This window comes from Durotheca rogersii (genome assembly GCF_024521655.1).
Source record: "Durotheca rogersii strain YMJ 92031201 chromosome Unknown GGS23scaffold_5, whole genome shotgun sequence".
In the NCBI taxonomy this organism is placed as follows: domain Eukaryota; kingdom Fungi; phylum Ascomycota; class Sordariomycetes; order Xylariales; family Xylariaceae; genus Durotheca; species Durotheca rogersii.
In genome coordinates, this window is record NW_026251236.1 from 969,103 (window position 1) to 983,440 (window position 14,338).

Sequence of the window (14,338 nt, forward strand, 5' to 3'; positions counted from 1 at the left end):
CATCCTTACCTCTCTGACCAAAGGCTTTAGGAGCAACTGGCGGCGGCCGAAGCCGTAAATGATCTGACCCTTTGCCATACGATCTAGTTCCCAACAAGTACGTAGGAACGTCAGGAGGGCTAGAAGTAGGTCAATTTGCTTGGTATATACTCTTGATCGCCGATATTTCATGGAGAAACTTACTAATGTTCGAAGTCGCTGGGAGGTTGCGGATCCCTACCACCCTATTGACTGCCAACGGCACCTTAGGAGAGAAGCCAATAATCACTGTAAAAACGGCAATATTTACCTGAACCCAGTTGACATAAATACGCTGTTCAATAGCAGTTAGCTTCTAGTTATTACCTTAATATCTCGGCCCAGGTTCTGCATCCTAAAGATTTGCGTACTAATTGATTACTTATTAGTATTGTGGGATCACAGGAAGCGGACCGGCCAAAACGCACAAGGTTTGCTTGTCGGAATTATATTCAGTTAAACAAATTGTCAGCCTTGCTTTGTTGTGTAGTAGCCTACAAAGTTCTGATCTTGGCCATGGCCATCTATCATATTTCCATCATGGATTGTTCCATTAACATCATGTGCAGCCTCTAGACGTGCCTAGGAGACCTAGTATACCTCGCCGCGGTGGCACTACTTACACGCGGCAGCATACCACGTGGGAGGATATATCCATATGCTCACGTGATAAGTTGTAGTAGCGAGATGAAAATAGGGTAAATGAAGGATCGTCAATGTCAAGCATTTAAGCTATACACGTTTCTCATACCAAATGAAGGAGGCATCTCGCTCACTCCCGCCTGTCTCATCCCTCCTGCGGAGAGAGGGAGAGCTCTCCATAGCATGAGGGAACCCGCAGCGCGCTCGCAACCGTTCCTAATGCGAATCTTGTGGTTTCAAATCGCCCGCCGTTAAAAGAGAAAATAGAACGAGAAAGACGGGGAGTGGGAAACAAGCCCCAGTTTCCGTCCCGAAACGCCCCCGAAACACCGTCCCAAGCTTGTCGTAACATATCCAGATCCGAGATGCTTCCCCCCCAGGGCGCCTTCTGTCGGGTTCTCCCTTGGACCAAAGCCCCCCGAAAGCCAGCCGAGTTTCTATCTGCATTTAAACATCGGGGTAGAGTGGGAGTATTAAAAAGTTGTAAAGTGATGGAGGCGCATTAATCGTCGTGGGGTATAACGAGGCTAGCAAGATTGACGATGGGTGGCCCAGTAGGCGCGATGCGCTTATTATATTTGGCCTTCATGTGAGATCGGTGGCGAAAGGAGAAGATTGGGGGAACGGTTACGTCAGGGAGGGAAAAAAAGGAGAGGGGGGTACGGTCGGTATATGGAGGAGTCTCTCTTAATCGGAGTTCTCCCACGGAGTGATGGATTGGAGAGAGCATGAGCCAGTTCCAGACGGAAGGAGAAAAAAAAAGGAAAGGAAAGGCGTGGTGGTGGGCTTGAGTGGCTTGAGCACAAGTTTCCAAGTGTTGATCATGTAAAAAGCCTCACAAACACGCGCCGTAATGTCTCTCTCTCATTACTGGGCATCCTTGACGTTCTGCTTCACGTTGAGCGCCCATTTGAGCTGGCCGAGCACTCGTCTCGTCTCGTCCAGCGCTCGCTCGTGCTCCTCCGTCCTCTCTCGGGCCGCCGTCTTGATGTCCCTTAATGCCTGCTCCTGCTCTTGCTTGTAGGCCTCGAACTGCCTCGCGATGTCTTCCTTTTGCCTCTGGAGGTCGCGGATGTTGGCGTCTTGCTGGTCGCATAGATCGCGGAGGGTGTTGATCTTTTCATCGTCCGCCCTGCGCTCCTCGGCTAGCGTCTTGATTTTGCCCTCGAGGCCGGCCGCCGAGCGCTTCACTTCTTCGCCCTGGTCCTTCCAATGGGAGGAGATGGCGTTGTATCGGCCCTCCATTAGCGTGGCGTGCAGGTTGGCCTCCTCGACCTGAACCTTGGTCTCGCGCTGGCTCTTCTCCAACTGTTCCCGCCATATCCGTTCTCGCTCCTGAGCGTCTGTCGTGCGCTTCTTCTCCAGCTCCACAGCTGACTGCAGATGCTCTACCTGTCGTTCTTTCCGACTGAGTAGCGTCTTCGTGACGTTAGCTTCTAACAAACGGGATTCGTAATCGGCTATCACACGGTCCATCTTATCTTCTAGCAGTTTGGCGGCTTGCTTTGCCTCCTCGGCTTTAAGCCTCTCGATCTGAAGATCTCGCTTCAGCACCTCGTTGTCGGACACCAGCTTGTTGATCACTCGACCCGTCTTTCCGAGACCGGCCTTGCCGACGGTGCTATCCCATTGCGGAGACCCTTCCTGTGCTTTGGATGAGGAATCTTCGACCGCTGACGCATCGGGCGCTTCCAAGGCCGAATCGACTGGTTCTTCCATGCTCTCTCCTCTCTGGGCCCCGTCACCGTTTTGCAATCTTGAGGGCAACGACCCGGACATGGGCGATTGAGGTTTTAACTTGACGGAAGAGATGCTGTGCATCTGTTGCTGAGACATGAAGGACGTAACGCTGGAAGTGCTGCGAGTCGAACTAGAAAAGCTGCTGTTCTGCGCGGATAGCGACTCCGAGGAGGAGCTATCTGAAGGCTCATCAGAGCCAGTGACAGTGCGGATGGTATATGAGATGTTGACGTTTCCGTTGGCCGAGTAGGTACGGCTCACGTATGTGGCAGACTTGGATTGGGGAGACGCGCTCGGGGTGCTCATCGTGTTCTCGACGTCGTGGGGGGCAGTCGTGATTTTTGGCGGCGAGCTAGCATCTAACGCGGATGCGGCATGGACGTATGTAGGCTCTATAAGGGGAAGAATCAGCTCAGATTCTGCCCAACCGGGCAGCAGAGCCATGCCGGCGATCCGCATTGTTTTCACGCGTCAAAGAGAATGATATATATATACAAAGAAGAAGAGTGCCTCCAACAATGCTACGACGTGCGACTTGTTTTTCCTCTCTTTTATAGCGAAACACAACACGCTCGCAAGCGCTCGCTCGTAGTGCGGAGATAGGCAGGGAATAACGCAGATACGAAAGAGTTTGAACGTACCGTCGGTAATGTCGTGGGTGGCAGGAGCTGGCGGCTCGCGACTCGACACGGGATGGGTTCGAGGTTTCTGTAGCCGACTGGGCATGTCTCGCGCCGCCTATCGTCGAGAAGGTCGTCCGAGCGGTCGCGTCACCTGCCTAGGAGGGTGGCAGCGGGTAGCTTACGCGAGAGGGATGGCAGCAAGGATGGGGAGTAGGAGGGCGGGGCGTGCTGCGGCAAGATCGATCGATGGCCGGGCGTGAATGGTGCAAGTAGAGAGGTCGGTAGGCGGGCGCTCGGCGGTCGCCTGGTGTTTCGTTTTACTCAGGCCGGGCGCCGGGGTGTTGAGCTCGGTGGGTTCGGCGTGGGCAAAGACAGAGAACGTAGAGGCTGACCAGGCGCAGGAAGTCATAGGATGCAGGGCCGCGCCATCAACCGTGGGATGGAGACCGACAATGAGCGCTCGATGGCAATAGTAGTGGAGTACTATATATGCTAGGGATTATGCAATTTCTATATCGCTGCTGCTGCTGCTGCTGCTCAGGGTAGGGAGGGCCAACATCCGAGTCAGGAGTCAGCGTGGGTGGTGGCGGAAGGGCAAACGGAAGTCTACCCAGACACGGGACGAGAAGAGCATGGGACGACTCTGCTCCGTTTGGGCCAGCCCGCTTGATTCTGGATGTCGAGGATCTGAGCAAGCACAGAGGCCAAAGAGGCAGAGAGGCAGATCAATTGTAATTTAATAATTAGCTATTGCTCCCGGTTCTGCGATCAGTGGTTGCGTTATGAACGGGTTGCAGAGACTCGTGGGCCTGGGCCTTGACCAGCTTTGATGTTGTTTGTTGTGCAGTGCATTGGCGGTTTATTTTATTTCATTTTTATTCCGGTTTTCAGTTTTGTATTTTTTTTTTTTTCTCTTGGGTCGTTTCCAGGCCACTGTCTGTTTACATGACCTCCTCTTCCTCCTCGTCCTATCCTAGTCTTCCTCCTCGTCCTCGTCCCCGAACCTTCTTTGTACTGTACTTGAGAGTGCTTGGTGCGCACTAAACTTTTCCTGAAAGTCATTCATTTACCTATCGATCCTATTACGTGGAGGTGCGAATTTTTCGAGGTTAGCAATTTGCCTAGAGACCAGTCCTATGAGGCAGTCTGCGCGACCCAGCTGGCTCCAGTTGCTCGAAGCAGCCTCTATGGCCCTTTCAGCGTGTCCTTGGTAGTCCGTCTCATTGCCGTTGCTTGTCCCTATGGCGTACGGTGTTCGGCTCCGGGCTCCTCGTCGAACGTCGGCGCATCATCCTGTGACTGTACATCGATACAAATTGTCGCGAGTGATTGGAAGTTGAGGATTGAAGCCACCTGCCCCGGGTAGGCAGGTACCTCTAGGTACCCGGTATGCCTGGAGGTAGATCTACCTAAAGCACCTAAGGTACTGTACTTAGGTACCTGTTACATGACCTTGGACACAGCGTGATTAGATAGGTACCTGGGTAGGTACCTGGTAGGTACCTAGCTCCCTGGGTAAGAGGTGTGGACCTGGCAGAGTTTAAGGTTGGCAGATGACAGGGGTACCGCCCACATCGCAGCAGACCCCGGGCAAGCCCGTGCCTACATGTCGGGGAAAGGGTCATCCTCAATATATATGTACCTAGGTATTTACGCACTGTATCTACCTGGAACTGTGTTGCCTTTTTCGTCGAGGCGCACCAGCTATCGCACCTTCTGTATCTCTCTCTGTATAGGCCTATAGGTTGCCATCCGCTGACAGAATGGGCATGTCTGTGATCTCCTCCGCCTATACCTCATCCCAAATGGTGAAGGATCTCTTGTCCACACGATACGGGCCACCTCATCCCTCCACCGGCCGTCGATACGTATTACCTTATTGTCAACGTCTCTCAGACTCTTGGGAGAAAGCTTTGCCTCGATGTAACATCCGTCGCAACTAGAACTAAACTCTTCGGCAAGCATCTCTCGACCTAGGAACCAGAAGCTCATTCACAATGTCCTCGGAGAGAGGCCCAGACACCATCGATGCTCGTGTCGTCCAGACACTCAGCCGCCAATTCCCGGATTGGCACGACACTCCCAACGACGGCAGTGTCAAATCTTTTTCAGCTGGTAAAGATTGTGCCGAATTTTTGCTGGCCTCTAACTGGATACTGCGCCCGCAAGGAATCAAACATTTCTTCACCGAGCTCCAAGAGCATACAAAAGTAAGTTGTTGCCTACCATGCCCTTCCCTAGGTCTCTAACCGAACCACAGGGAGTTCAGGTCACCTACGACTTAGATACCGCATCCGCCAAGATCAGATGCTCAACCTCGGACGAGAAGGCCGTAATGGAGGCATCCCAGCTCATCATGGATCGCATGGCGAGCGGTGAGATTGCTGATGGCCTGGCAAGTAATACCCTTCCTTATAATTTCGCCAGGCATTTCCTAATCAGGATCTAGGTCTCTGGCGAGAAAATCACCCCCTCGAAGAAGTCGCGTGCCGGCATCTCTAATCAGAAAAGCCGAAATATGTGTGCCGCGGCCCTATTCCCTGAAGACATCAGAGGGTTCGCGTTCCAGACTGCGTGGACCCTACCAGATAACCAAATCATGAGTGGCACGAGAATGGGGGAATTTATCCCTGGCAAGCAACTGTCCCAGTTGCGAGACATCACGGGCTGTACCATGATTATTGGTAACGACGAACCCGTCATGTACATCGGGGCTGATTCGCTGGAGAAAATCGCCGTCGCTGAGCGTAAGCTCAATACGATGGCTAAATATTCGGTGAGCTTCTGCTGTTTTCCCGTGGCGTGCCATTTTCATCTAATTGAGTCGTAGGTACGACTCCCTGGAGTCGAAGCTATCTGCGAGAATTTTGTCTACACCGAAGATGAGCAGGGCAATAACTGTACGTTCACCCGCCTGGATGACGGTAATAGATCGCATCTCAGGACGTTTCTCTTGGACCGCTCCAAGTATCGGTTGACCCGAGACTATTCTGCGTACTCGAGGATATCAAGGGGGGTTGTTGTTGTTAGTTTGGTGCGTGACGAGTCGGGCCAAGTGATCTCCAAGCCCGCATTCATCCAGCCAGCAATCTCCAGAGATGATAGAGGCAAACCGTACGCGGCCTTTTCAAAACCGACTGGATGGAACTACCAGTCCAAGCCCAGACATGTGGCGATGGAGCCTGGCGATACGCCATCACCCGAAATTGTCACCTTTCGTCACGCAAGCAATTCACATGTAACCTCCTGGGTTAGACAATTACCTGCGCCCAAGTTGATGTTGTCCCACGAGGAGGCGAGCAAACCTCCTCAGCCAGATCCAGCGTTCGCGCCTAGCCAGCACGAACCCTCGAATTCAGCGTCGCGAAGAAACTCCGGGATCGTATCCACCCGAGGTAGCAGTCGAGGCATCAGCCGCAGCGGTGAGGAGGGAGGTCGGAAGGTTTCCGAGGCGCGCAACCCGGCCCCGAAGCAATATCCGGAATCTGACCAGAGGGGGGAGATCACATCACGGGGAAACGGGGCAGATCGCCGGCAGGCTGAGACAGGTAGAAAGCCAGCTCGCCGTCTTGATGCCAACTCGAGCCACTCGTCCCGCCGAGGCCACTATTCCCGCATAACCCAACAGCGGCGTCCGAGTACGCGGCCAGACACGGATCGAACCGTCAAGGGGAACCAGCAGACCGTTCGAGCTACGCCTCTCCCCCAGAGAGACAGCGTGTCCAGCGGCAGAGCCCAACCGCATGCCCCCGTGTCATCAAAAGACGAAAGGCTTCGGTACCGACACGATGGAGGCCCTCACAATCACTCAGTGCCCTCTCCGCAGGTGGGGCAGCTCATTCCGATAGGATCGGACTCTGACGAGGCTGGCGACGTCGATGAATCGAAAGAGTCGGAGGAAGGCGTCGACAAGATGAGCGAGGAGATTGCGAGACTGAAGTTAGGTGAGGAAAAACAAGCTCAAGAGCCACAGCTGCGTAAACAGGATCGGGAGCGAGCTGTTCTATCGGGTACAGACGAACTAGTTCAGGAGCCCCTGTCTCAACCTACTCAAGCCAAACAGACCCCAGAGGATCCTTTCATGGCTTTATTCAATACAGCACGTCTTCGTGTTGGTCTTTCCAGGACCATGGGCGAAGAGGGATCACCTATTTTCCGCAGCACCATGAGACAACAGGCAGGTTCCCGTCCTATTCCCGGAAGTGCTTCCCAAGGCCGCCCGGGCGTTGAGCCGCGGGGTCCGGGTACGTCATTCGTGGAAACAATAAACGAAAAACTCATCAATATTATGAATACGCTGCGCTTATATGCCGGTAACGTGACCCTGAAGGCGGAGCTTGGACGCCTCTGTGCTACGAGGGTTGATACGAATCTGGTGCAGCGACAAGACCGTCAGTCTGGAGACCAAGTGAAGTCGTTGCAGGTTATTAAAGAGGTTCTCGACAAAAGCCATGTCAAGCCTCGAGACATTATGTTTACTAACATTCTCACCACGGAGGGCGCCGATGCTGACTATCTCGCACGTATCACTAATCAGTTCGGGGATAAAATCTGGTCGTCGGTGTCCCGTCACACCGTCTACGAGGTTTACTGCTACGCCCAAGCAACGGATGGTAGACCATACAGGTTCGCCGTGGAGATCGATGGGAGGGGCTTCACAAGCCAAGTCAAGCCGATAGTTCCCGAACCCGATTTTCTCTTCATCCACTGTCCCAAGCGATCATGGGATTTCCAAATTACCCTCAAAAAGTGTAAAGACCTAGGAAAACAATACCGAAACTTCGCAGATGATCTTGTCGATTGCATGCAGGTGATGTGGGTGGAGATCCTTTCTATAGGCCAGAAAATTGTATCACTACTAACGTTACTCTACAGCCCACAGAAGACTGGTATTCCTATCTTAGAGTTTCTCATCAAGAGGCCATGGCAAGTAGAGATACTACTCGCCCGAACCCGCAACATAGCAGAGTATAAGAAGCTCAGCTCGAACGCCTCTTCATGCATCCTAGAGATATCCGAGATCCACGACATGAAACCGACGGCTGTCACACACACAGAGAGTGATAAGACGATCAAGTTCGAGCAGTACGCCGGAAACCGCGCCCTCGGCCACCCACCGACATGGTACGAGGCTGCAGTACGGTCGACGATAGTTGAGGACGCGCTCATGCAGAACCAGAACCTCGAATTTGGCGACGAGGTCACCTGGTCGTCTAAGCAGCTGCGAGAGGTAGGCGCGTTTACCGACATGGTCTCCTCTGCTACAGAGATGGTCCAGAATATGGATGGTGTCGGATACTGGAACGACAATCTCCAGGACACGAAAGCTGACGACTCATCCCACCCTGTAGATTCTTCGCTTTCGGAGACAATCATATGGTAATTCCACGTCACCGCTAGGCCGGGTACCTGGTTGTCGTCGTGGCTGGCTGCGGGTAGGCTTTCGGGGCTATAGCTACGAAACTAGGCCGGGATATCGAGTCCACTGTATGGCTCCCCTTTCGAATTAACAAAGCATTCATGCGGCGCCAGGTTTATTCTTGCGAAACATCCTAGTTTCTACCATAGAGGAAAACGCCGCACATTTACCGGCAGGGCTGAAACCATTCACAGGGGACTATTCGACAGGGTTGTAGACTCGTAGACCGCGAATAGAGAGCTGTCCTAGCCGCGCCGTGGCGTAACTGTGGACCTAGGGAATGATATTCATTCGTGGAAATAGCTTTGGACAGTACAGTAGTCAGGTCAGGCCTGATGACTTTGTAATTTTTCGGTGATGATCTTGGTGGTGTGATGAATGATAATAATCTACCTGCCGCGGCTGAGTGTCCATTCTAATAGGGGGTGTCGCTATCCTCTGTGCCTGCGACTTATGCTACGCGCCAAAGCGCTCGTAGGGGGGCAACTCACGTAGATTTCCGAGCCTACGTGCAGTCCTTGCCAGACCTCCTCGTTTCGATGCCTGGGCAAGAGAGGTCGCTCAGTCTCCCTTACCTCGCGGCACCCCTTACATAGCTACGCGTGGTAGTGATAGCAACCGCATACCAAACCACCGACAAGCGTTTACCCGCTCATCCCCATCTCGCAGCCTGCTCGCGGTAGGCCTCGTCGCCGGCCACCGTCCATATCCCGCTTCTGCTCTCGCGCTCCTCTTCCTGCCGGCTGCGATCATCCCGCTGCCCTCTCGGTCTTTCTTTCATCTCCTCGCGCGGAAGCGATGGCGGCACAGTAAGCCGCGATGGCCGCGGCGGAGGAAGGGACGGCGGCGACGGACCCGCTAGCGGCGCTACCAGTCGCCCGGCGTCGTGTCCCTTAGAACGCGCCGAGGTCGAGCGGCACGCTGCTGCCGCGGCCGGCGCGGTACCTGCGGGGCCCGCCCTGGAAGCTCCGGGGCTTGGGGAACTCGGCCTCGTCCTTGAAGCGCCACCGGCTGTCCTGGACCACGTACCGCTCGGGGGCCGGCCCTCCCGCTGCGCGTGGGCTCGGCGCGTCGCTTTCGGTCGGCGTCGGGCTCAGGCTGGGGCTTTTGCTGCCGTGATTGATGCTGCTGCCGCCTGCTCCGTTCCGCGCCAGTGTGTACGCGCTCGGATCGAGCATGGATGAGCGCGCTCCTGAGCGCGTCGATCCCGTGCGTCGCCGGCTAGTTGGTGCTTCTGCGGGCGCGGGCGCGGGCGCGGCCGGGGGTGGCGGGGCGGAAGATGGGGGTGAGGGCGCAAGGGCAGGTGGCGGCGGCGGCGGGGCGGGCGGGGCGGTGGAGGGCGAGGAGCGTTCCCCTGCGGCTCTCAACGCGGCCTGGATAGCTATGTTGTGGGAAGTAGGCTCCGACCGTTTTGGAGAGGCAGGCTGCCTCGCAAGAGCGGGGGGAGCAGGAGCGGATACCGGTGGCGGAGGTGGCGGCGCGGGCGGTGCCGGCGCCAACGATATGGGAGGAGGCGGCGCGGGGCCACCGGGTATTGGGGGAGGGTGGGAGGGTAGAGATGGCGTAGCTGCAGTCGAAGGCTTCCTTGATCCAGGGGGAGGTGGGGGTTTCTTGCCAATCGGCGGCGGGGGGCCCTTCGACGACGCTATCGATACAGAAGATAATGGTCGTGGGCTTTCCGTGGCTATTCTCCTTAAATTTGCTATTGCCTGAGAGACTGGCGGCGCTGGCGGCCCTATCGGTAGCGTCGGTGCTGAACGTCCTGGCAGCGAGGGAACTGCGGGTGCGGCACCTAGGGGTGGTCTCGGCATTGACGGTGGTTTGGGGGCCGATGGCACCTCAGAATCCGATAGATAGGATGCATTTTGACTAGCTACACGTATGCCATTAGCGATTCATTTCTACACATAGACGGACCCTCTCACTTACCTCCGGTATCTACACCCCCACCCCGTTTCTTGAGCTTGGGCATACCGCCCGCGAATAGGCCGGCGAGCTGAGGTGCGGATTCGGTCGACGCGACGCTATCGCGATTCCCGTGGTCGCTGTTACTTCTTGCTCTGTTATGCCCCGGGACTGGCGGTGCCCGGCCACCGGGCGGTGCGGGTGGCCGGGACATGCCTGGAACAGGAGGCGCGCCTCCTATAGGTGGACCACCTCCGCCCCCTGATGTATTTCCTACCTGGGGTGCCGATCGATCGTTTGTGACGGCTTTCCTGAGGGAGGTGCCTTTCGTGATGTCGCTGAGCAACGCGCCCTACAATGACCATCCTTTTTTTAGCACCGGTAGCCTGCATCTGAGTTGTGACCCGGAGGGGGAAGAGGTATCATACTCGACCTGCGCCGGGTGGACGTGATGGTAGGCCGCCTAGAGGAGGTGGAGGCGGTAGTCCTCCCATACCCGGAGGCGGCGGCGGCGGCGGAGGAGGAGGAGGAGGCATGTCGGCGGGGATAATATCGCTGTCTCGGCGTTTCGGTACCGTCAAGCCTCGTGGCTGTGAGCAGGGAGGATAATTGTCGACTCGGGACAGCGAGAGCTTGTCTCAGTCTGAGATTTGGGATGGAACAAATGGGTATGGGCCTGCCTTCCTGTTCACCGTAGGATCGTAATCATGAAGCGAGCCGTGGGAAGAAGGCTGGACGGCGGCGGGAATCCAACAATGCTTTATCGATGCTATGTCGGTAGGTAAGTAGGGTAGAGGGAGTGTGAGGTAAGGTTGAAACAGGCGGTGGTTTTGCGGTCGAAGCTGGAATTACTGCTCCCCAGCCGCGCACTGTCGTCACGCTGTGGCGCAGACGCAGCCAAGGAAAGGTGCCTTGAGTATTCGTTAAATGCATACATCAGGCTAGATGCTTAGCTGCTTACCGATATGTGAAGATTGAGGCAATCCGGTTTTGCCGCAAGATTTCCGTGCCCTTGGCGATGCTGAATGGTCCAATGCAATGTCTCGTCAGATCGCTACCTACCTAGGTACTATGAATTTTCGGAATTTAGTAGTACCTAGGTAAATCTTGCCAGAATTACCTCCTTTACGATTGGGTATCGTGATCGCGCCGGGTCGTCCGTCTACAACAACTTCATCAATCGAACTACCGCATCACGCACTCAACTACATGGGCCATTGGGGATCTCCCGCGAGCTTATACGCCGTGTACCATCGCCTAGGGGCATTCTTCTGGCTTACTAGGTAGCATGGTTCTCCGGCCCGCCATCCTTCCACGGCCGCGGTCCATATGTCACATCTGTGATGCCGTTAGTGGTCGTCGCGTATACTCGACAAGGCCTGTGCGAAATCCTCGCAACGTCGCTCGGCCTCAGATACGAACCCGCGCAGGGCGAAGCCAGAGCGTCCTAGCTGGAAGCTTGATCTCGAGACGCCTGCTCGCCTCCACGGCGCCGTCGACTGGGAAGACGCCGCCTGACCTGGGCGACGCTCAACCTACCAACGAGCAACATGATGATGAGTCCCAGCCGACATCGGAATCGGCCGGCCAGCGGCTCTCGTCCGCAGCCGACATTATAGCCTATCTTGACAGTAGAGTTCGAGTACTCGTGCATAAACGGGCGCCATCCGAAGCGGAAGTGAGTACGGCTCTGCAAGCATGCCGCGTCGTGGCCGACGTCATTTCCGGCGACCCTGAACATCCCCAAATCTCGCACATCGTCGACCACTTCGACTCAACCTCTTCGGATCTCCTCTCTCTAGACGGCACTACCGGTTCACGCGGCTCGGGGTCCTCAACGACAGCCGCTACAAGCGCTACCGCCCTGGTCAAGCGGACGTTTAACAAGATATCGGATATTGCGTATTCGATCGTGGCCCGACCGAGTGTCTTCATCACTCCGGGATTGCTGCAGCAATATGTCGATGTCCAGGCTCACCTGGGCAAGCCCGAGAGTCTCCCTCGCGTCTTCGAGATGTACGCGTCGAAACCGGTGCCCCGCGATTCCCCCTCGGGGCCCGCCAGCTTCGTGAAACAGAATCCGGGCAGGATGGCAAACGCCATAGATCCGATCGTCATCGAAGCTGCTCTGGACGCGGCGCTCGAGGCCAGGAACCTGGACGCAGCCGTGGGAATTGTTGAACATGGCTACGCGACGAAAGCATTCATCCGAAAGAAGCTCCTGCGTCAGTGCGCGCTGCCCCTGGGCACATTTGCCGCCACGCCAGCGGCGGTGTATATCCTCGCCATGAATCTATCCGGCCTCCAAAATACTATGGATAGCGCCACGGCGACAAACGTAGCATTTGCCGGAATCCTCGCCTACGTCGGAATCACGGCATCGATCGGTCTCATCGCCGTAACGACGGCAAACGATCAGATGCGGCGGGTGACTTGGGCCCCCGGGATCCCACTACGGTCACGGTGGATACGGGAAGATGAGAGAGCGGCCTTGGATAAGATCGCGTGTGCCTGGGGCTTCCGTGAGACATGGCGCCAAGGTGAGGAAGATGGGCCGGACTGGGATGCGTTACGCGAGTACATCGGCCAAAGGGGCATGATCCTAGACCGAGTAGAATTGATGGAGGGCATGCAGTAGGTGCCGGAACTCAACCCTTCCCTCCTCCCACTCCGATATCCGGCCTTTCGGAACCCTTGGAGCGCTGCCATCTCTGCCGATGTTTGTAAGATGAATCGGGCAATTCTGTAACTCTGGTACTGTCGGCCAAAGCTGGGCTGGGATGCGTGGAGCATCTAAGACGAGTATGGGTTCGCTTTTCGTGGGTATTTACCCTGGGGCTCCGATTCGTCGCCCTCTACTGCCGCCTTACGGAGACCGCAAGTGGTGCGAAGTGGGAGGGGGCGCTCATAGCTCTATAGAGCTTCGACTCTGAATAGTGGAAAGTTGGGCGTACTTTGATAAGCCTCTATTCTTCCGAGTTTCCACGTCCGGCCTCCTCTTTCCGTTCTGATTTCGGTCCTGGCTCTAGAATATACGAGGCCCCGCACCACTCTAGATCGTGTTGCTAGGGTCGGCTGTTGTCAAGCCGAAGCTCTCACTGGCCGGCCGTATGGGGTTGCTCGGGCCAATAGAGGCGCTGCGCTAGAATTCGCACTTCCTCTATATCGTCTTGGGCGCCCAAATCATCCTAAGATCAGGCAGAGTTTACATGAATTAAACCATGACGGTACCCCCTCTTCATTTCTCAAAGAGATATCTGTCACGACACCCCCGTAGTACATTTAGTATCTAGTACCCTTACTTCTGTACCCCTTACGTTTAGCTCGTGTTAGAGCGGAAGCCCCCGCATTCACGTCGGGTGCAGCAGTTGCTGCGTGGCGGCGGCGGCGTGCTTGGTGTAGATATGCGCGTTCTGTGTCCTGTTGGGCCGCGTATGAATCAACTTCCACTTCTAGATGCGTGGGCATATGCGCGCACGAGGAGCGACGAGGGGACGGATCTAGTGACGAGGGGACGGATCTAGCGACGAGAGACTATTACACTAGAGCTGGACCGACATAACGTAGGATTAACACCCTATCCCCAAACGAGCTTTTCTATTTGCAACGTCGTGGCATGGGGATACATAACGTTGGCGATTACGAAGAGGTGATCTAGTTGGTGTAGGTGTACCAGGGAGGCTTGATACGCAGCTCAAGCAGTGGCTGCCCCTCTGCTTTGACGTAGCGGCCCCTGGGACCACGATGAGGCCTGGCTCTCAATGGCAGACCGAAAGCTGACTCCCGTGTGCTTGTGTGCCTAGTCGATAGGGCCTGCGAGCGGAAAAAGGCTGATTCTATCTAAATCCTGTCTCCTCGTGGAGAAGACCCGAGAGGTTGGTCGAAGATGGGTGTCAGAGAGACAACATTGGGGAGAGGACACAGCGCCATCATATCGGACTGCCTCGCTAATATTTACGATTTTCTTTCGGTTAGAGCGAACGGCGAAATC

General features: G+C 55.5%; 4 protein-coding genes across 4 annotated transcripts; 2 read left to right on the forward strand and 2 right to left on the reverse strand.

The window, feature by feature from the left end:
* Nucleotides 1–1,527: 1,527 nt before the first annotated feature.
* Nucleotides 1,528–3,126, reverse strand: GGS23DRAFT_603831 (uncharacterized protein; the record flags this gene model as incomplete). Its single annotated transcript, XM_051519522.1, has 2 exons — nt 1,528–2,759; nt 3,042–3,126. The coding sequence occupies 2 exons, from the start codon at nt 3,124–3,126 to the stop codon at nt 1,528–1,530; spliced, it is 1,317 nt and encodes a 438-aa protein (XP_051373903.1).
* A 1,570-nt stretch (nt 3,127–4,696) lies between these two features.
* GGS23DRAFT_414036 (uncharacterized protein) lies at nt 4,697–8,871 on the forward strand. The gene is made up of 5 exons (XM_051513704.1): nt 4,697–5,233; nt 5,284–5,418; nt 5,473–5,799; nt 5,854–7,838; nt 7,899–8,871. Exons 1-5 carry the CDS (start codon nt 5,021–5,023, stop codon nt 8,404–8,406), a joined length of 3,168 nt encoding a protein of 1,055 aa, XP_051373904.1. The 5' UTR covers nt 4,697–5,020; the 3' UTR covers nt 8,407–8,871.
* Nucleotides 8,872–9,335: 464 nt separating this feature from the next.
* Nucleotides 9,336–10,561, reverse strand: GGS23DRAFT_594743 (uncharacterized protein; the record flags this gene model as incomplete). The annotated part of the gene is made up of 3 exons (XM_051518211.1): nt 9,336–9,823; nt 9,903–10,280; nt 10,372–10,561. The coding sequence occupies 3 exons, from the start codon at nt 10,559–10,561 to the stop codon at nt 9,336–9,338; spliced, it is 1,056 nt and encodes a 351-aa protein (XP_051373905.1).
* A 744-nt stretch (nt 10,562–11,305) lies between these two features.
* GGS23DRAFT_413945 (uncharacterized protein) lies at nt 11,306–13,489 on the forward strand. The gene has a single exon (XM_051513701.1). The coding sequence runs from the start codon at nt 11,636–11,638 to the stop codon at nt 12,983–12,985; it is 1,350 nt and encodes a 449-aa protein (XP_051373906.1). The 5' UTR covers nt 11,306–11,635; the 3' UTR covers nt 12,986–13,489.
* Nucleotides 13,490–14,338: the final 849 nt, after the last annotated feature.